The 22,533-nt window shown below is 40.3% G+C and overlaps 1 protein-coding gene across 6 annotated transcripts in view; it reads left to right on the forward strand.

Annotated features, from left to right (window-relative positions):
• The window catches only part of STARD13 (StAR related lipid transfer domain containing 13), a 291,823-nt gene that overhangs the window by 74,153 nt on the left and 195,137 nt on the right, over window positions 1-22,533 (forward strand). For all 6 annotated transcript variants that reach the window (XM_032189232.1, XM_032189250.1, XM_032189259.1 and 3 more), the window contains one exon: window positions 4,018-4,152. In XM_032189232.1, the coding sequence (XP_032045123.1) occupies window positions 4,018-4,152 (135 nt within the window). The remainder of the gene's footprint in view (window positions 1-4,017; window positions 4,153-22,533) is intronic.

Raw genomic sequence — 22,533 nt, forward strand, 5'->3', positions numbered from 1 at the left:
AATTCCTGGAAGTTGAGCTTGTTTGAATGCTTTTCCCATCACTGCTGCTTCATTTTGTAAAAATAAATTATTTAAGTAAATGTCTGCAAAGATCATGGTGTAAATGTTTGCATCCTTTGAGTTGGGAAGCTCAGAATCAGGCATCTCTTTTTGCAGTATGTGTTTCCATATTCTGCAGTGACGATGTTAGAAAGAGTGGCCAGGCCTGTCCGTCATTTCTTTCTTATTGTACATGTCAACAAGTCACAACCAGCTCTGTCCAACTGAATTCATTTCATCATTCACTTGTCTCGACTCGCCTGTCTGTTAGTGGACAGTGTGCTGTGTTCTGGTAGGAGACTGCTCAATGTCTTCTGTCAGAATGCAGTGGGAATGTAATCTGCTTTTTTTGCCTGAAAGAGAAATCCAATCCATCAGAGTTCAAGCACTTCCCTTTGAGAGCCAGTCTGATTTTGTTAACTGGTGATCCAAACACCTTTGATTTTATGGCTGTGCCTATTCTCTTGAGGCAAAAGCCGTGGTTTGATTAGGCAAAGGTATCAGTACTCAAACCATTTCTGAACAAGGGATTCATCTGTTCTACTTTAAATGCCTAAGAATTAGTTGCCTCAAAATTGGTTGACCTCAACATATAGTCAGAGCAGAGTAATACATCCTCCTAAATCTCTCCATAAATTTACTGTGAAGAAACTGATTTGTGAAATTTCAGAATGACCATTGCAGTGGAGAATAAAAAGAACAAAACAAGAGTTTTTGTACAAGTTATATGAGTAACTTATTTTTTATCAATTCATCCCATTTGGCATGGACTAAGCAATATAGCTTAATATAGCTTATGATTTGTTCCACATATTCATTCACAATGAAACTTGAATTGGAAGAAGGTCTATCTCACATATGTTTACTAGTAACTGTGTACATTTGGCTTCTATAAAATGATGAGCCACTCATGGGTTCTTCATATGTTTTTATCCTATTTACATTATATAAAGTGGGAATTGAAGCAAGAAATGATGATTGAAAAGAGATTTGGGGAGAAGTGCTCACAGATGCAAGGCCAACTTGTAGGTCTGAGGTCTCGGAAGTAGGTGACTACTGAGTGAGTGCCAACATGTTTGCTGAAGCTGTTGCTCTGAAAATTGGTCTCTTGAGGGCATGGGCAATTCTAAACAGATGAAAGAGCATTTATTTTGTATGGCAGATGCTGTGTCTGAGGAATGTATTCATAATTTAATCACTGCGTTGAGCCAGTTCATTTTCTACTGAAGAATTTTTCATCTGCTCATGGCAGTAACTCTTAATGCTTTATTATTCTTTAAGTTTTCCTATCATGAAGGTATCTGTCAATAATACTCTGTTGAGCAAATATTTCAGGAAGATGTCTAAATAATTGCTAGTTAATGAGAATAGATTTGGTGAATAAATATTAGAGGAGTTACAGAGTGACAGTAGGGGGGCCTAGCAGTATTTTGGTGAATAAATTTAAGAAAATTTCTAAAACACATAATAACTTAGGAAAATGTTAAGAAGTTTAATTTCCCTTGGGCTGACTTTACATATGTGCAAAGTGCAAGTTGCTGCTTAGGAAAGCGCATTGGGCAGTAGCACTGGCTGGATGACTCAGTATCTGATGTAGAAAAGAGATCAGAAAAAAAATCTGTCATCAAATTATTTTCTGAAACATTCTCTCACCAATGCTATAAATACATGCTCTAAATACAAAAAGCTGGACTGTCTGAATAGACCAGCGGCAAAACTGCCAGCTGTGGCAAACTGCAACTGTACAGATCCTCTCAAACCTGTACCTTTCCTGAAAGAAAAGTCTTTCTTAGCAGTTCAAAAGGAGGTATTTTGTAAATGAAATGGCAAAGAGAGAACAGCCTTGCAGTAGAGAACAGCCTTGCAGTAAGCAATGTCCTTCACTATTGTTTAATGCATCTCCTTAATTTGATGTCTTACACTGAGTTTCAGTACAGACAAAAAAAACAGCAGGTCTGAAGAATGAGAATCACATTTTTTTAGTTTGTCATTTATCATTTGTGGATACTGACACAGAAATCATGTAATTATAATTACCCCATCTTATATTAGAGAGATGACTTTAATCGAACAAAACTAACTTACACATTCTCTCAATTCTTTTTGAATAATAATATATTGTCTACAAGCATTTTGGGACCACGCACTGTTTTCTCTCATCAGCTTTCCAAAGCCTCCTCATCTTAAAGCTTAAAGAATATTCTGACAGGGAGCTGGGCAGTTGCCGTTATAGATCAGCAGCAAATTTGTCCTCTTGTGAGGGAGAGTGGCCAACAAATGGGCTGACTTGGGCTGTAAATGACAGCTTGGGGCTGCTCTGCAGTGTATCCATGATCCTGGTTCCCTGATTGCTCCAAACACAGGTCCTCATAGAGTCATAGAACGGCTTGGGTTGGAAGGGGCCTTAAAGATCATCTGGTTCCAACCCTCTGCCATGGTCAGGGATGCCACCCACTAGATCAGATTGCCCAGGGCCTCGTCCAACCAGGCCTTGAACACCTCCAGGGATGGGGCATCCACAGCTTCTCTGGGCAACCCATCCCGGTGCCTCACCACCCTCTGAGTGAAGAATTTCTTCCTAATGTCTAATCTGTATCTGCCCTCTTTTAGTTTAAAACCATTCCCCCTTGCCCTATCATTATCTGACTGAGCAAAAACTTGCCCTTCATCATTTTTATAAGCCCCCTTTAAGTACAGAAAAGCTGCAGTGAGGTCACCCTGGAGCCTTCTCTTCTTCTGGCTGAACATCCCCATCTCTCTCAGCCTGTCCCCATAGGAGAGGTACTCCAGCCCTCTGATCATCCTTGTGGCCATCCTCTGGACCCGCTCTAACAGCCCCACGTCCTTCTGGTGCTGGGGGCCCCAGCCCTGGACGCAGCACTCCAGGTGGGGCCTCACCAGGGCAGAGCAGAGGGGCACAATCCCCTCCCTCCACCAACAGAGGCCACCCCTCTGTTGATGCAGCCCAGGACACAGTTGGCCTTCAGGGCTGCAAGCTAATGTCGAGCCAGCACTGCTGGCTCATGTCGAGCTTTTTGTCCACCAGAACCTCCAAGTCCTTCTCTACAGGGCTGCTCTCAATGAGTCTATGTCACTGATAAAAACACTAAACAGTACCAGTCCCAAGAGGGACACCGCTCATCACCAGCCTCCACCTGGACATAGCCCATTGACCACAAGTCTCTGGGTTGCAGCCTTCAGGCCAATTCCTTATCCACTGAATGGCCCACCCATCAAATCCATTTCTCTCTGATTTAGAGATCAGGATGTCATGTGGGATTATGTCAAATGGGGGAGGGACTCTCCTCCCCCATCCATCACCTACAGGTTCAGGAAAACAACAGATGTGGGAAGACTGACAGGCCGTGAAGACCGGCAAAGAAGTTGTTGGGTACCTCAGCCTCTTCAAGACTGGATTGCAGCTTGGCTTGCTTGTTGCTCACACACTTTGTTGTTCTTTTGAAGCAAAGAAGTTGTTGGGTACCTCAGCCTCTTCAAGACTGGATTGCAGCTTGGCTTGCTTGTTGCTCACACACTTTGTTGTTCTTTTGAAGCAAATCAGGATACATAGGGGAACATTGTGCAATTCAGTGTGGCCAGGTACCTGTTGGGCAAAGAAAAGTAGATTTGGAAAGTTCGGGGTCTGTAATTTCAAAACGAGAGCTTGACAGGTATCCATTTAAGTTATTTAAGTCATTTAGTTCCTTGATATTCAGGAAAATGTACAACTATTTACGAATTCTCCAGTTCTCTATACTAGCTGTTAAGAAATCCACTTTACACCAAAATTTAAAAATGTTGAAGCAGTTTTTTTTTAAGAAAAAAAAAAGAATGAAGCCAAATGTTTACCTTACATCACGGGGAAAAAAAAAAAAAAAGTTTTAAAAAGATATAATTCCAGTGCTTTTTTCTTGCAGTTCGCATTAAAAATATTTATGGCTTGCCTTTATTTACAGGGTTTTTAAAATTCTCTTACAGTGCCCTGTTCCGGTGGAGAAGAGCTTTTATGGAGATCATCAAGGAAAGGGATCTTGGAAAAACAGAAGAGTAGACTACCAGGATCTAGATTGTTTACCTTACCCAGTCTCTACTGGAGCACGACCTAAAACTGATGTAAGTAACTACTTCATATTTAGAACGTTTTCTGACTTTGAGGTTAAGTACCTTGAAAATTTGTTACTTATTGTTAAAATCATCCATGTGTTTCTTCTAAGTAATTTGTTCTGCAAATATTGCACTGCATAGAGGAATTCAGTATGCAAAATGGGTACAGATAAAAGTTAACTCAGTCTTCAGTGAGCCTCCAAGGCTGTTGGATGAGTATAATCTGGTTTTAGACAACTCTAAAAAAGACTTCTACATCTGAACTAGTTACTTGGACTGCCTTTACAGTAAATGGAAAGCAATAGGCACTTTTGAAAAGTAATTCATCTCATCTGGAGGTTAAGTGTGGTGGATTCCAGGCATCAATGCTACCATTGGATCTTCATTGCTGATTTTAGAATAAGTGTCTTGTGATGTTTAGTCTGGGTGTTGATATCCTCCCCCAATCCATGATGGATTCTACCCTGAATTCTCCGAGTGGCAGTATTTGGCTCTGGTGGTTTAGTTAAGCCTTATTTCTAATCAATAATAGTTGTTTTGTGTTTTTTGTTGTTGTTGTTTTTTGGTTTGTTTTTTTTTTTTTTTTAATTATTATTTCTTTACAAGCTGATGCTATAGTCTGCAGCCAAAGTCTGTTTAAACCATTAGAGGTATTTCCCAAAAGGTTTGATTCACTTCCTCAATAGCTAAATGTTGTTTTATTTCTGCATGTAAAAATAAGCTATTTTAGGATCAGTGTCATAGTTCCAAAATGCAAATGTTTTTGTCTCTCAGCTGTGAATTACTTGGGTGCCAGCAGTGTCCATTAACATCACACGACATAAAAATAGCTGCTTTTCATTGAATCCAAGGTACTTCTAGTCCAGTATCCTTTCTTTGACAGTGGTCAACACTGGATGTTCAGGAAAGCAGTGTAAGATCAGAGTAAGCTGGTAGGTTGCCATCTCAACTTCCTGTGAGGTGTTCATTGTGTACACATGTTGAAGCCAGACTCCATATTATGGTTTTGCAATTAATAGCCCCTGAGGGTGGATTTTTTTTCCATTAAGTTGTCTTTTATATTCATTTTCTCTCTTGATATACAAATCATCTTGTAGCCATGAGTTCAAAGTTTAACTGTGGAGTTTGGGGGGGACAAAAAAATCCCACATGTTTTCTGTTGTAAATTTGCTACTGGATTATTAACTTGGCTGCAATTCTTGTACTGTGAAAAACTGAATTACGGGAATCATGTAAGAAGTGGAGAATAATACCTAAGTCCATTTTTTCCAGCATGTCTGACTGTATTTATTGATAGTGATTTTTATCTGTCTGTTTATCTTATGCTCATTCAGCTTCACAAGATTCTTTTGCAGCAAGTGGCAGACAGTTTTTGTTTTTATTAACGTCTGTAATTTAATATCATCGGAGAACTGTCCCTTTATATTCCTCCATTTTCCAGATTGTTTATGTGTATATTGAACATATATTTGTGAGACTGTCAGGTAATATCTATTAACTGTAAAAGAAAGCAACCATTTGTTGCTGTTTTTTTTTTTTTTTCCTCTGCCTTTTAGTTAGCAGTGAAAAGAAGCTTTGATTTCCTGGTATATTTTCTGGTATTCCTCCTTAACAGCTCAGGAAGAGTCTGTGATAGATAACTCTTCAGAAGGTTTACTGGAATGGAAGTATATTGTATCTGCATGTTCAGTCAAATAACCTGTCTAGATTATTGAGATGTGATCTCCAAAAGCTATGCTCACAGTTCCCTGTTAGCCTTTGTTACTAGGTGTGTGTTTATTCTGCTCTTAAACATACTTTCTGGTACTTTTCTGCCTACCTTTTCAGTCCTACTTGCATCTCTTCCACAAACAGCTTCAGAGGCATTTTCAAATATTGGCATGTGTATGCCACCCTCCATTCCTCTGATCCCAAAGTCAATAAAATTTAACAGTAATTATACATCAAATTAATAGCTCAGCAGTTCCCTTTCTCTTGACGAGGTGTTTATTTCAAGTTATCTACTCACTTTCAATAAAAGCAAAATTTCTTGTGATGGTTTTAAACATGCTTTTAATATATTGTTGACTTACCCAAAAATGATACGCACACACCTTACAAATTCTGTATTTCATGAAATGAGCCTACTCCTGTTCACTGAAGTGAAAATTCGAAGGTGTGCTCCATTTGCTTATTAATTGGAAACATTATTGTCTTCCCACTAGCCATTTCCTTTCCTTAGAAAAAGGATTTGCTCTTTTCCATTTCTGCAAAAGCACAAACATCTGTTCTAGTTTTTTTGTTTGTTCTAACCAGAATAGATAGTAAAGATCAATAAAAATAAAGATACTTGTCAGCTTTATTTGTTTTTTACCTCGGTCAAATGTTCAGGCACGTACAAGTATAGTTGCTTAACTGCCTTCCCACTAATGCTGTGTAAATATTTTTGAAGTGGTGTTACAGTAATGCTGTTGTTTGGCTGGAAGTGTGTGGAAGGGAAGGCTGAAACATAATTTTTAGTATTTTTTTTTTCTTTTCCAAAGTCCACATTTCACTTTTTGTTGAAATTCATGAAGTATTAATACAATAAATAGCAGTTCCACACTTCTTTGTAAGTACAGTCCATGTAGTGCTATAGTAACAGCAGGAAGTACCACAGTTTCTTAGAGTACCATCAAGTCTAGAGACCTACTGGAGGCAAGCCATTTCTTTAGAAATTAGTGGTCTATTTTTAGAATTGGCTAGTGCTTTAAATTAGAGATAAACATTGAAACTCAGTGTTTGCAGATTTTGTTCAGGAGAGTAGGTAATTTTTCTTCTTCTTTCAAAGTGCTGCTTTTTGTGTACAAAGTATATTTCAGGCAAATACAAATTATATCATGTCTGGATCCAGGCATTCTTCCTGCATGTTTCTGTCATGTGTCTCTAATAACTGAACTTTCATCATGTTTTCCTTAAGATACAGACTTTTCCATATTTACAAAAAAAGGGCATGCCAAGATTGTATTTATTACAATAAAGAGAATGGACAAAAGGCCTGTTTCCTTCTGTATCACACCAAGATTGTATTCATTTAACTCCTGTGTTCCAAGTGGTATAACACAAACTTGGGAGTAACACGGAGATTAAATCAGACCAGTTGTATTTTGGTAAGCTGTTTTTTCTTCTCTTCTAGTTTTTTTATGAGTCTGGAACTCAAAAAGAGCTTATCTGTCTCATCTCCCCAGGAGCTCATACATCCAGGCATTTAGAAAACCAAATACTCTACAATTTATTGTGATTAGCAAATGTAGCTGAGGAGGCCAGTGTTAGAATTAGCAGGGATGCAGTAATTTAGGAATAATACGCACTGAATTATGCTGGACACAGTTCAATTCTCAGTACAAGGCATTGATGTTAGCTGCACACTTCCATAGATTCCAACCATGCTGGCAGCTTAAAAGACACAATGAAGATTTTGTTGGCAAACTTACGTCACAGTAGGTATTCTGTTTATATGCCATTAAACGATGACTCAAACTTGTTACATTTTGACAGAATAATGGTGAAAATCTTTTTTCTTAAGGACAGTGTTTTAGGGCAGTGATGTGTCATGTCCTGTCTTCCTTCTTTCCTTCCCCCCCAAAAAAAGAAGTTGCTTCACTGTGGGAAACATTATTTGTGAGGTATGTACCTAAGGTGGTAGGGAATTTAGGCGTCTGAGAGATGAACAGCAAATTTCATCTGACAAATGCTGACATTTATAAGTCCATGTCTACATGGTATAGACTCCATTAACGAAGAGAAATAGCACTTCCACAGCAAAATGTCTTAGCCTGAAGTAGTCATTAAATGTAGGTCACCTGGTTGCGGTGCTTTGTGCCCTGAAAGTGCTGATATTAGACATTTGACTATTCGCTGAGTATTGAAAGAGCCTTCAGTGACTGGCAGAGGCCTAGGTGCCTAGCGCTGGGTGAAATAAATCCCACCCATGGTGTGCAAGCTGTGATCTGGTGTTTGATGGGAAGTGCCTGCCTCACCATGCACTGGGCAGAGGAAATTTCAAGATGGTGAATTTCAAGATGGTACACCCTGATGGTGTAACTTACCAGTCTGATACCAAGTGATGTGAAAATCCCATCAGCAAACACCCTCTTGCTTTTTTAGATAACACAATACCCTGTGTGCTCTGTGAATCATTAAGAAAATGAATCTTTCTATATCAGTAACAAGTAGGTGGGCTTTTTTCTTTATCAGTGCTAAGACTGCTTTTATGTCTTCTTTTTAAGCACAGTTGATGAGCACAGTTTCAATTTCTCATGCTTTAGTTCCACAAATAGCTTGAGTACCTTAAGCAGAGAGGGCTGAAAATGAACCATTTAACAGCTTTTCACCTTGTTTTAAGGGGGATTCTCAGTCTGGTTCACTGCTCAGCTGCATAAATATGTGTGCAAGAGAGATGAAGAGTGGCTGGGGATGAGACACAGTGAGTTGCTTCCTTCAGCATCAGTGTCAGGTTATGATAGCTTAAACTGTTTGTGGAATTATACTTTAATATACTACACCACTTGATTCAGAAAAAGGGATGCAAAACAGTGCCTACAGTGCCTAGTAACCCACATGACTGAAAAGTTTTTGTGATTCTTTTAAGATATACTTTTCTTTTTCTCTCTCTTTTTTTTCCTGAGAATTGCTAGTTGATGCTATAAACAGCATTTCAGAGTTTAGGTCAGAGGTTCCAGAGATGTCTGATATCTTTTGACATTGTTTAGAAATATAAAACTAATAATACTGTAATCTATGACTACAGTAGTCATTATCTCTCTGTAGGCAATGTGATGCCTGCCTGACCCTCTGACATTGTCTGAGACCAGAAAAATTCGAAAGTAAAAACAACCAAAGGAAAATCAAAATCATTGTGTTTCGCATCCACTACTTGTTCAATATTCGTGCCCCTGGACCAGCAGGGATCAAAGATTATTCCATTAGTGAGTGTGTGTGACAAGCTTTTTATGAGGTAGCTGCCATGTCCAACGCAGAAGTGAAGTTACAGCGTGACAACTCATATCAGCTTGTATTTCTGCTAAACACTCCTTTGGAATTTTAGAATCTTAGCATATTTACAAACCTTATGCTGATCTTCCCTTTCTCTGTGAAACATGTAAGCAGAGTCTTCATTTTACATCTGAGATGAGGAGATAAGTGTGTAACCTGGCTCTAAAAGAAGTTTCACGCTCTATCACAGCTGGACATGGTCATAAATAGGGTTCATGGTACAATTTCCAGCAGCAGTTACGCTGATTATCTAGTAGGGTACATTTCCCTAGGTGACCAGGATTTACTGAGGTCAGGCTTTACTTTTCAGGTCATGCTTTACTCTGATCTTCCACCCATTGAAAAAGTTGATAGTAAAACCCTGAGTAGACTTCTGTCCTGTGGAGACTCCTGAAATTTTCTTACCCCAGAGAGCATTGCCCATTCTGTTGCCACTCTTGTTGAGCCATTTTATGTGACCTACAAAGTGCAAGAAGATGAAGTGAGAAGCCTAGAGTGAAGTGGGGAGACAGGGTTTGGTGCTTCATTTTATCAAAGAAATGGTGTGTTTGAAGACACAATCATTTGATTTTGCTGAAGCTGAAGATTGCTGTCTGTACTTCAGTTAAGTGTCCTTGTACAAGTAGCATAGCTCATGTAGATAAGAGATGCAAAATTATTCGTAGAAATGAGATCCTCACCAACTTTCTGAAAGATGATCTAGTTTCTTGGTAGTAGAGGAATTCATTGTCCTGGCAAAAACCTGTACTAGCTCCAGGAAAAAACAAGGAGACTAATAGGGAATGAAAGGTAAACAGCTTCCTTCCTTCCTTCCTTTCCATTCTGATATTAATAAATAACACTCCAGGCTTTCTCATCCTCTTTGATTCCAGTGCACCTGACAGCACTCTGGCCAAAGCGTGTTCCCAGCAAGGTGGGTTTGCAAAAGAGCAGAGCATAGTCCTATCTCTTCCCCCTTTTGTCTTTATTCCCCCCTCCCATCGGTCATCAGCCTTCTGTCAGCTCCTGCCCACAAAGTCATCCGTGAACCAGTCATCGCCGCGCTTGCACATTATGCTGAAGTCAGGATGCCACGGGAAGTGTTTCAGGACAGGGAAAGCACAGCATAAATTTTAGCGTTGCTTAATGTGAATATTTTGTAAAGGAATGGATAAACTTTAAAAAATGCTACAAAGAAAACTAAATTGAAATCACATCTAACATACCTTCTAGACAGTCCTAAATTCTGTGCCCAAATTCTCAGTCCACCCATCTCTGCAGAGCTGGGAAACCTCAGTATGAACAGGACTGGGCTTTATGAATCCAGAAGGTGTAAGCATACCAAACAAGCACGCACTGCATCCATCTCACTGGACAGACAGAGTGTCTGAGCAGCATTTGCGGGATTGATGCCAAAGACCATTTTTCTGAAGGGTCAGTTCTGAAGGTGGCAGAACCAGGTCCTAACCTAGAGGAGGTACATGAATAGTGTAAGTGACTGTGTGTACAGGACTACTTATTGTTTCATTACACATTTTCATTGTTTTCTATACCTAAAATTGCCATAATGAAAGAGGTCACAGGGCCAGTTTGTAGGGCACTGCCTTCACATTTTAGAAATGGTGTCTTGAGCTGCGAGTTCCCTTTAATAAAGCTTATAAATTTTAAAATGGATCTTGGCATCGTAGTATTTATGTATAATGGTAACAAATGCTGTCATTATTCTCATTGTCTTGTGAGGGATGACGGGATTGTTACCTGCTAATTTTATTGCAGCTTCTTGGAATTTTGCTTCTGCATTTAGCTGATTAGAGCTAAAAAGGGGTTGTTTTGTGTGGAGTTTGCTCTTTCTTTTGTGTCCGAGCAGGCCTCTTTTCACTAGTACAAGAACAGATGAAAGAAAGAGAAGTCTTCCCAAACACACACAGCCCAAAAAGTTTTTCCAAATGCACACAGATCAGGTCACGTTCTTCATTCTGATTTACCCACCTACCTTTCAAATGTCGCTTGAAGTATTTTAGCAAGGAGACTCCAACATCTTGCACCGCAGCTGCTTTGCATACAGATGGTGGGATAGCAAAGGGGTGGGTTTAGTTCTTGGTGGTGGTAACCCTGACCTCCAAAGGGACTGAAAAGACCGTGTCGTCTTGATTGATGAGACTCTTGAAATGTTAGTGTCAGTTCCAAGTAAATGAAATCTCTTAGATCATTATGATTCATTTAGGACCACATTGTGGCATGTTGCTGAACTGACTGGGAAGTATTTATCAACTACTTTGTTCGGTGAATTTCATAACATTCCTTAAAATACTTAAAATACACGGTTCCTTCATTATTTGCTCAATTCCATTTTTTTCCTGACAAAAATGTTGAAGTCAGCTCAAGATGACAATCACAATGTAGCTGTACAATAATATTGATAATATTAATATTACTCTGAACTGCTATAATTAAATTAATCTATGAAAATATTTGTTTTTAAATTACTTTAATGGTATCCATTTTACACAGTGTTATTTTTTTACATCAGATTATTTATTTTCATTTAGTTTTCATAAGGATTATTTGGAGACAAGGGACATGTTTTGTATATTTTTTTAGGAGATTATTGCATTATCTGCGTGAAAAATGAAAGAGCTTTTTCCTTATTTATAACACAGCTTTGGGAAATAATAATTTCATGATAATTACTCTTAGATGGATATTGACAAGGTAATTTATAGGCATTTTTTTACATACAATGTAGGTAAAATGGAAATTTATAGCTCATTTTGGATTAAGGTTCCTTTGATACAGTTCTAAAAGTGTATGGTGTCCTGATAGGTATTGGGAGGAGACTAAAACTGCTTATTTTATTTCTCTGCATTACATGGCTATTTAAATATTTCAGACTGATATGTTTTAAGAAAAACTTTGAAAGCATGAGTGATGGAAGGAGCAGTTGTGAAGTCGCAGTGACCCACCTCTGCAAGGGCCACCAGCAGTTCTCCTGGGACTACAGGGGCAGCTGAGCAGCTGGGCTTGGTGATGAATTAGCCAAAAACCCTGTGAGCAGCAGCAGCCAGTGTAAGGTGTGGAGAGGGCACTGCTTCAGCCAGCCCAGCCCAGCCCCTGCCTGGTAGTCCCTGTCCAAGGTGAGATTTGCCATCTGGGTTCGTGCAGCCTTAGTGATGAAAGAAGAGCTGCATGACTGTCATGGATTCACTAACACATGCATCACAAGTGAAGCCTACTTGTCATACTTGGCTTTTTTAGATGTGGTTATCATATGCAAATTGAAAAAAATATTCTAGAATGACATCGTTGTTACGTTAATTTTCAGATCCTCTAGCTGAATTCTTTGGGAAAACCAAGTGCAAGGTACTAGTACTCATCAGTGCTACTTTTTGTGCTTTATTTCTGATAACACTGATTGTTCACAGGAACACAATCCCATTTCATAATAGCGCCATCTTATTAATCATAGCACTAACATTGCTGAGTTATATTTCAGCATTGGTATACAGCCTCATAAACGCATTGCTTTTCAGACTGAAATGCCCTGACTGACTGTCAGTAGATGTGGGATGCAAGCTGTCAAAATAAGAATCTCTGTAAATGCGTGACAAGAAGCGATCAGGAACCACACGAGTAAATTATACCATACATATGCAAATACAAAGAGATATAACGTTACTTCCCTACAGTTAACTTCCTCGTCAATGATGTGCAAAAAGGAAACACTTTAACTCTTTTCTTCCCTTCTCATGTTTTACACCAGCAGCAGGACTTGTGCTTTTAGGCGCAACACATTGTCTATTTAATTGAATAACAGTACGGCTTTCTAGCATGTTTTGCAGCAGCCACGGACAAGAACAGGCTATGAGGTACACCGGTTCCTGTAGGTGAGATTGGCAGACGTGTGCTGGATTGGACCCTAACAGACTGTCTGCTCTACTTTTTGTTTGTGGGATTTGTTGAGCACGCAGTTTTCTTCAGGGAGGTGTGTACAACCTTACTGTATCTGTCTACATACTTGTCAGGTTTTTGCTTATTCTTTTTCTGGCCCTGTAGTATATTTGTTGTAACACCATGAAAAAAAAAAAAAAAAAAGTTAAATGTTCTATGTATATAGTTTAATCATGGTTCTTTCTCTTTCAGTGTAGCTATTACTCATTTGCACCATCTTGGCCCCTGTTTTGGGACTTTTGTCATTCTTATTCAGGCAGGGTTCTCTCAGCTACTTAGCATGTTGATCGGACAGTGCACACAACTGAGCTGGATCCTTTGACTTTTACAATAATAGTTGCTCACAGCAAGAGGAAAGAGGAGAGATTCTAAAATTACCAGCAATGTATAGTTAAAAACATGTCCTGCCGGGACTGCAGCAGCGCTTGTGTGTGGTGCTTTGGAGCTTGGGTAGAGTCGGACCTCTAGTCCCACTTATGCAGTGGTGCAAAGGTCTCTCATAATACAAGCCTCCAGGCTCTTTGTACTCTTGAGAGCTTGTAGACTGCTCTCCCCTGTTTCCCACGCTAGGGAAGAAGGGACTTCCATCTATAACAGACCAGGGACAGAGGCTGGCACAATGCATAAGGAAAGCATTTTTAATGCAAATGAATACAGCAAATCATGCATCCCGTCTCTCTAGCAGAGAGATAATCCCTCTCAAGGTACAACTTTCTCTTGTGCTTCTTTTGGGAGGAGGCATCTTTGCTTAACTGCCACCCTGTTGTTCTGGGATGTACGGTACCAGACAGCACTGAAACAGGATTATGCAGTCCTTTGTGCAAGTGATGTGTGCTAAAGCTGGTACAGGCAGGAAGGCTCAGGATTCTGTTTGACTTTGAGCTATTTTATGCAGCAGCTCTGTGTTTGTTTTTTTCTCAGGTGTACCCAGTCATTTCCCAGGACTCTTCTTACAGATTTCTGTAACTCCTCCTTCTTGTAAAAAAAAAAAAAAATCTATCTATCTATCTATCTATCTATCCATCTATCTATCTATATAAATAACTAAATAAATAAAAACTAAGAAGAAAAATTCATATACATGTCTCTCTATACCTGTTTTGTTGTTGTTTTTTTTTTTTTATGGACTGCAGTTTTTTAACAGTAATTCTCTGTACACAGGTAGTTTGCTGTATGGATGTAGCAGCCTGGGCATTGCTGGCACAGTGAACTGCATTTAAACTGCTTCTCCAGAAGCCTCTGCAGTGCTTCAGCAATTAGAGAGGAGTCAGTGCTACAGAGGACTCTCTCTTATCCAGAGCAGATCCTACCAAGAAAGAGGGTGCATTCTACCCTCGCATGTGTCTTATGGGAATCAGGGAGTATGGGGCAACAGTACTTGCTCAAGTCTTGTACTGTCCCAGAGTCATGAAGCACATCCACAAACAGATGAGGTGCAGGGATTCAAGGCCCCATGCTGTAAATACAGTGTGAGAGCTCAGCTCCTCAGCAGCCTTCAGCACTGCTCTCCTGGAGCTCTTGTCTCAGCAGAGATGTTGCCTCTTCTTCTCCCTGGAGTCTGGAGGCTTACCTACAGAAGAGACAGATAACATAAATTCACTGCTGGTAATGCTCCCAAAGGGGGAACATGGTAAATCCAAGCCTGGAACACACGGAATGTGAAAATGTGAAAATACAGTGAATTGAGGGCTGGTTGTTTTTTGTTTTGTTTTTCAGGATGACTTTTCTGAAAGAAAAAAAATAAGCAAAACAGAAAGCTCTTTCCAACAAGAATGAGAAAGTAGGTTGATATTATCCAGTGTTTGCATTTTCCCATTCATTTTTACAGCAGCCAGTTTTTCCTGTTCTTGGCAGCAGAAGGTTCAGATGTGCAAGTCTTGCTGCTGTAATTGCCTGGTGTACTCATGGGGAAACAGACAAAAACTTCAGAGGTGAAGATCTCTCCTATAATTTCATGATGTATGGAAGGAAATACAACTTCAGAAAAATTATTTGCAGAAGGTTTCTATCTAGTTACAATTCAGCTGGCATTTTGGTAAATTCCCAGAACTAAACACAGACCGATAAAGTACTGATTTAGAGATGAACTGCTAGTTGTTAGATGAGGCCTGCTGATAATCTACTTTATTTGAAGCAGCCACATGTCAAAATTATGACCTTCTTTAAATTGGCATTACATGGCTTAAATATTACAATGAATAATCACCTGGTGTAAAACCAAAGTGCTCAGAAAATAAAAATGTCTGAAGCTTCTGTATTGCAAAATGTCCTTGTGCAAATTTTCAGACAAGCCATTAAAGTAGATCTTGACAGTGTTGTGCATTAGCCAGCACGCTGCAAACTGAACTGAAGATTTCCAGAGGTACATGCATGTTTTACAGTATCAGCTAGCAAATCAGGCTTTGCAACTAGGACTGTGCATCTGGACAGCAGTAAAGTTAGCACAGCTGTGTCGAGGCACTGGAGTAAGAGACCTCAGAAGGACTTCCAGGCTATTTTCCCATATAGTGAGTCAGAATCACCTATACCTATGTCATCCCGACAAAAGTTAGTCTAACTTCCTTTTTTTAATAAAAACTGTTGACAGACTACAGAGTCTGTTTAGATTATATGTTTCAGTGCTGCAGTTATTAGAAAGCTTTACTATGGTTTCTTGCTCTAAAATGTCTTTTTGCATTCATCATTAATACGCAAAATTGTTCTTATTCTTTCCCTTCTGCCTTCCTTCTTCAGGTCAGTGTGGTTCATCTAATTTTCTGTTGTAGGTCCTGTTTTCCAGACTCCTTGTTGCATCCTGACTTGCACACTAAATTTTAGTTTGAGCATGCCTAGAGGTAGTTACATGTCTCATACTTCTGTCTAAAACCATGAGTTTTATCATTTGAGGCCAGAGCAGAATCTGGGCTCTTTGTAACGTACATTGGCTAGCGAGTTACACAGGCACTGAAGTGACCAGTGGTATTCTGGCTCCATAAGCCAGCAATCACCACTGCTAAGAAAAGAAGAGGAAAAGATTTGGAACTCAGAGGAAAATTGTAGAGTGACAGTGATGGCCCATCTTGGACTAACTGAAAGGAACTTGAGATGTAAGCAGACATGCAAAATTGACGGTTTGATGTCCATATTGAGGAAATTGTATGGTACTCTGAGTGTATAAAAATCCAAGAAATGGTAAACGGTTAACTTTTTCTATTGAAGGAAGGCCATTTGTTTCTCAGCACAAAGCAGAGGCATCACGAAAATGATGAAATGAACAAGAGAATAAAGATAACCAAACTGACAAAAATTCAGAAAAATATTCTGTTTTTTACCTTTCAGCTGCTTTGGGTATATTTTGATCTTCTTCATGAGCACAGTTAAAAAAGTTACATGTTTCCAATTACTGCCATTGGTTCCTGTAGCCTGTATTTCCTTAGTCCTAGAATGTCCTAAGAAATGTGTTGTAGCTTGTGTTTTTAGACCCAGCTTGATCCATGGCTGTGCCTACTATACAAGAGATCTCTGCACAGATAAATACAAAATTCAGTAAAACACACTTGTTGTCAAAAAGCGATTCCCATGAGATCTGCAACTTGATTTAAGTTTCCTGCTACCTTTCTACCAGCATAAGTGGAAAGGGAATGCTATTTTTCTTTTAATTTCCCAGGCTGAACACCTCCTCGCTCCCTTCAGTAATTACAGAGCATCAGGAAGCTTTTTTTGATGGCGGGCACATGGTATATGGGAGCACTCTGAAATACCCCACAGCCAGGGGAGGATCAGGTGTGGTCAGCGTGCCAAGAGGGATGAAAGGAAAGGCAGAAGCTGCAGGAAGCGTAACAAGTGACTCAGTAGGTGGCACTCTTCCCTCTGCATCAGCAGCAAGGTGAAGCAAAAGCTCAAATCAGTACTCGGCATCAGTACTGCTGAAACACTAGTTCAGGATGCAGCGTGAAATCCAAAGCCTTGACCTCTTTTGATGCTGTTTTTTTTTTTTTTATGGAGTCGGCCTTGATTCATGTATAAAAATAGTTTAGCAAAGGTTCTTGAAATTTCAGCTCAGATAATCTGCCTAATGAGATTTCTATCTATAGCTTTGGCTCTGTAAATTATTCTTCACTTCTTGTTCAGGCAATGCAATCCTAATACAACCATGCTTTGATGTCAGACATAACTGTCTTTCTAGACTAGTGGTGACTCTGCTCTGCACAGTCTGAGCGTTTTGAGATGCAAATCCTCATATTCTCACAGACTGTTTGCTGATTGTATTGCACCGGCTTTTCAACCAGTCATTCAGCCTCTTCTGGGAGTGAATTTAGTGAGATCTTAGACAACCATCTGAAACTTAAATAAGTATAACAATGTTTTATACTTATATATAACGCATGCACCCCATCTTTCTTAATGAACCCTTTTTTTATGGGGAACCTGGTTTGGGTCAGTAAAGTTGTTTTGTCCATCCTGGTCCTAGTACTTGTGGTGACAGGAAGAAAAGAAAAAAAAAGAAAAAAGAAGTAGTTCGGGAGCTTAATCCCTGTACTCAGTAGGTTTTTGGCCACCTGTCCACCCTGTATTCTTGAAGATGTTCATTACATCAGCAAAAAGGAGGATTCATCTACTGACCAGCCTTGCAACTCAGCCTTGTCTACTCTTTGCAAAGTGTATGGTAACCAGGTATCATTTTCTTCTGACTTCGTGGGGGAGAACACCAAAGAACATGGCCTGTGTCAAAAATACAATTTTTCAGTCAGATTCTAGTAGTTTCATACATTTCTGTGGCAGCATCTGAGAATTCAGCTGATTTGCTGCCGCAGCTGATGACTACATGCACAACCAGGGCAACTCTGTTGATTTTGTGTAGTTCATTTTTCTCATCTATCTTTTTTCTCACCTCAGGCTCAGAGGGCACATAGGCTGCTGACGTGGGCATCCTGAACAGTTGAACAGATAGCCGCAATGTTGGAGCAGCTCTCTATGTGCAGGGTGTTGTATCTAGACCTAGAAATTCTGTGGTTGAGTGTATGCTTACCAGGAATTGAAAATACACCCTGTTGCTCCATCTCTGTAATGTCAATGATGGCTTCAGATCTAATCTTTGCCAATCAAGTCAACTTCCCAGAGTGTTAACTTTTTATTCATCACTGTCAACTATTCAAATTTCCCCAATGTCCATCTGCAGAGCAAGTAGAGCTGGTCTTCAAGGAGAGAGATTCCCTTCAGTGGGTCAAGGTCACTGGTAACTATAGCCAACAGTTCTTTCATGCCCAGAATTTTGCATGTGACTTTTTCTTTGCCACCTGCTCTCTTTCAGTTTCTTTCCAGACTAACTCTACCCACTCCCACCAGATGATCTGAGCCATCGTGATGCTGTTGTTGAGGGTAAGCCTGTGCAGGCAGTGAATTTGCACAGCAGGGATGAATCCAGAAAATCTCATAACTTCCAGTCCTTTGTCTGCTGTACTGCCGTAAGGCAGAGAACAGATGTCATTCACTTCTGAATGCTCCCCTTGGCAGATGAGCCATGGGACAGAAGCAAAGGGAATTTCTATATGAGCTTTGCTGTTTTTTTCACAAAACTAATATTGCTCTAGGTCCAGCCATGTTCTAATCCAGTCATCCCCTCTGAATTTTAATATTTTTCAGTCTGGACACAGTCATCTTCATTCTTGATACCCATTCTAGATACTGACTGTGAAGGAGATGTGGGTGGCTTTGATGTAAAACAAGTAGTGCCAGGGTCTGCACTAGGCCAGAAATCTTATTTGTGCTTTTGGAGGAGTCACTGGGCAGAAACAGCTCATTGCATATAACAATCACCTGTGCTAAGATGGTGATCTTGTTTTGTAAATGCTAAAGTGTCAGCTACACTGGATTCACATGTGCAGATCAGTGGACTGATCCCAGCTTAAGGAAGAGTGGTGACATAGATCTCTGTGTTTGATCCCACTTTAACATTGATCACTTCTGTTTATTCTTCTCTCAATTCCAGGTATGGGGTGACATTTCGGTTGGAATCTGCAAGGTCTCTTCAAGCTTTTTGAGCAGCCTTAGGCTGCAACAAACCACTTCTGTCTTTCATTAGTAGGCACATTTTAGCCATCCTTCCAGTAAATATGCACAAAAATAGCTGCAGTACCCTAGACATGCATGTTACAGACCTCTACCTGCTGATGTCTTTTAGGTTTTCTTTGTCCATTAGCTTGGGAATTACCATGGACTGTGCCTGTGACCAACAGAGGCTGAACAGCTGAGCTAATGGCTTACACTGCAGGCATGTTTAGAGAGAATCAAATTCAGTCAGTTGAAAGTGTTTGCCAAGTGATTGCACATCCCTTTCACGTGTTTATATACTTCCTTCGTGGAGATCAAGGTGTCGGGCATAGCTGCCAATGACAGTCCTTTGGAAACACTCCAGAAATGCATGCACGTGTTTCCCCACCCAACCTTGTACCTTGCATAGCCCTTCTCTGGTGGGATCTCACAGTGCAGAGGTCCCGTGTTGTTGTGTTGGCAGGGAGCTTCTGTTTCAAAGAAGTGTCCTTTTCTTGCTGTCCACTTACTATTCTGTTGTTTCACTCCACTTTTTCATATCTTTTCTGAAGTGTCTGCACAGAGGAAGTTTGACTAACAATAAATAGTTATAATGAGTTTTAATCCCCAGCTGTACTTAAGCTTCAGGGACTTCTTAAATGCTTTTTCGGAGGTGTTGTGTTCTGAGGGCATATCCGTAGCTTCGATGACTACTTGCCTTTGAATCTCTGTCTCACAGCCAGGATTCGACCCAGGGTCAGGACTGTCCGCTTCAGGGTTGATAGAATTTTTTGCAGTTATTGGCTTTGCTAAATTGAGAACCCTCCTTTTCTCATAACCTGCTTGGGAGTTTTGGATGGTGTGTGGCTGTGAGTCAGTTGGTGATGTTTGTCTCCACAGGGAATTTTTTATCAAAGTCTGTCAAAAGTACTACCTTCTCTGCTAACCACTAGTTTTTATATATACCTCTTCAGAGCACTCCTTAGGACATTTAGTTTGAACATATTTATTGTGCTCAGCTGAGTGGTCTATCCCTTTATTTTGAGAGAGACTAATCTTGGTGCTGAGCTGCGCATGCCTCTGCCGTGTGGAGTTCATCTGCTGCAAATTGACTGACATTTAGAAGAGCAGCTTGTGCCCCCTGGGAAATCAAGATATTTTGGCACTCTTCATGGTCCTTGCTAGCCTACAGCATACCTGTGCCCCCCCCTTCCTCTTGGCTGGCATGCATTTCACACCTTTACTGTCCGGCAGCCTCCAGTGTCCAAGGAGTGTCCATCCCTTGGTGGTCTGCTTTGGGTAAGCTTCCCAGGAGTGGTCTCGGAGGGGATGCTTCTGGTTTGTCCACAGCAGATGTGAGGGTAACGTGATGATATCTGAGAAGCAAACATCCATCATTTCCAGCAAATTTGATATACAGTCCCCAGCGGTTGAAGAGCAAGATGAACTTTTTTTCACCGTATCTGAGTTTCAGGAAGTTGCTGGTAGAAATTAATTACGTAGTTTATTATCTCAGACTAAACTCAAAGCCTGCAGTAAGAACTAGAGGAGCTACAGCCTCCCCTGACAAGAAAATAGTCTAGGCTAGTCAGGGTAAGGATGGACACAGCTAGGAAGAGCATATAAGCATGGTATTCATGCTTATATCAAACAAGTCTCTTGGAATTGTGTGGTGGGTCAATCCCCTGGTTGCAATATCACAGGTAACTCATTTTCTTCCAGTAAGAATTAGCTTTATGTACACAGAAGAAGCATTGCTGTGAGCTGGTTTTACCTAGCAATTCTAACTGGACATTGAGTTTAGTCAGTAGGTTGACAGCAACTATGAGGGAGTTTTTCCCTAAGAAATATATTACTCTAAGATATTAAAATTATGTTAAAAAGGTCCCCCTAGCTCTGAAATGAATTACTGGTACTAGACATTTTCCAGCTCTGAATATCTCAAGGTCATTATGTGAGAATAAAAATTATGTACCATATGGCAAGTCTAAAATATTCAGTAATTTGAAGAGAGTGTTTGCTGAAAATAAATTTTGCAGCCAGCCAGGCTGTAAATTTTCTATAGCTTTGAAAAATCACTATGGAGGCAATAAGAGGACAAAACACTGAAATGTTTTCCTCCCCTGCTTCTCAAACGTAGGTTTATCAGTGGATGATTTTTTTCTTTTTGTCATACAAAAGCACTCATCAGACCTTTTCAACTACAAACTCCTAATGATAATTAGCATTTTAGTGTGGGGACCTGAAAGCGTTCTGTAAACATGATTGAGTTTGCATACAGCACTTCCTGACGGGCATTTCTGTAATAATAGTTTTCATCTGCCTTTACAATTCTTGTATCCCCTGCGTTTTGTGTCAGGAAAAAAAAGGACGCCTGCAAAGAGGTGGATGGCAGTATTTAGGTTTTCAGACCCAAGGACACTTCGTGTTGTTCCTAAGAATATGTCTCATCCATTATCTTCGTTTTGCAGATGGAAGTCAGAAGGGCAGAATGCAAATGGTTGGCTAACGTCCCTCGTGAGGTCTCTTTCAGTACAGAAAGTATGTTTTGATCTTCAGTCCTGCACCTTCAGTCACACAATCATCTTCCCAGCTGTGCAGACCTCTCTTGTATACTACCACCAACACTTGCTTCGCTCCTTCCTACCCAGCCCAGAATATACAAAATACCAAATTGCTTTCATTCTTTGTAATAACGTTTACTCCCTCAAACCTACCATAGCGAGGCAAGTCCTGAACCCTGCTGCCTGAGGCATTCATGGCGCTGTTGACAGATGTCCTAGTAAAATCCGTGTAGCTGCATTTTTCAGTGAGTCAACATCCCACTAACACGGTTGGCATCTCGTAGCCTCCCAGTGTACACCCTCCTCTGCCTGCAAAGGCTTCATTTGCAAAGCAGGGACTCTGGCAACTAAGTACTCTGGCTGCCTCGCTCATCTGGGGGTTATCACCGAGGCTCTTAAGGGTGACAGTTCCCCTGGTTTGACTGAAAGGTACGCATTTGTGGGAGGCATTTCGGTGGATCAGAAGCTGGGGCATCCTGATTTTCGATGTGTGTCACCTGGCAGATCTCATTGAGTTGGATCAGCAGTTAATCTGCTGGAATTGCCTGTTCTTTTTTTTGTTATTTTCCGTCTCTGGAGAACCTGAAGAATCTAAAAAAAGGGGAAGTGCTAAGCCTAAATGAGGCTGCTGGGACCTGCACATTTAGTTGCACAGATCAGCCATCTGCTTTGCATGCCATACCTTCGCTCCTTGTTATACGCATATTATGGGAATATTTATTCTGTCAATGACTAGCTGTTTGCTCTTAATATGCTTCCATCTGCATATAAATTTGCTAAACCACTCCCCTTAGGCATATGAGAGTTTGGCTTTCCCTTCAGGATGGCTATAACTATGCAGTTAGGTTTACCATATCATGAGCAGGATGTTCAGCTC

This window comes from Aythya fuligula, chromosome 1 (assembly GCF_009819795.1).
Source record: "Aythya fuligula isolate bAytFul2 chromosome 1, bAytFul2.pri, whole genome shotgun sequence".
In the NCBI taxonomy this organism is placed as follows: Eukaryota; Metazoa; Chordata; class Aves; order Anseriformes; family Anatidae; genus Aythya; species Aythya fuligula.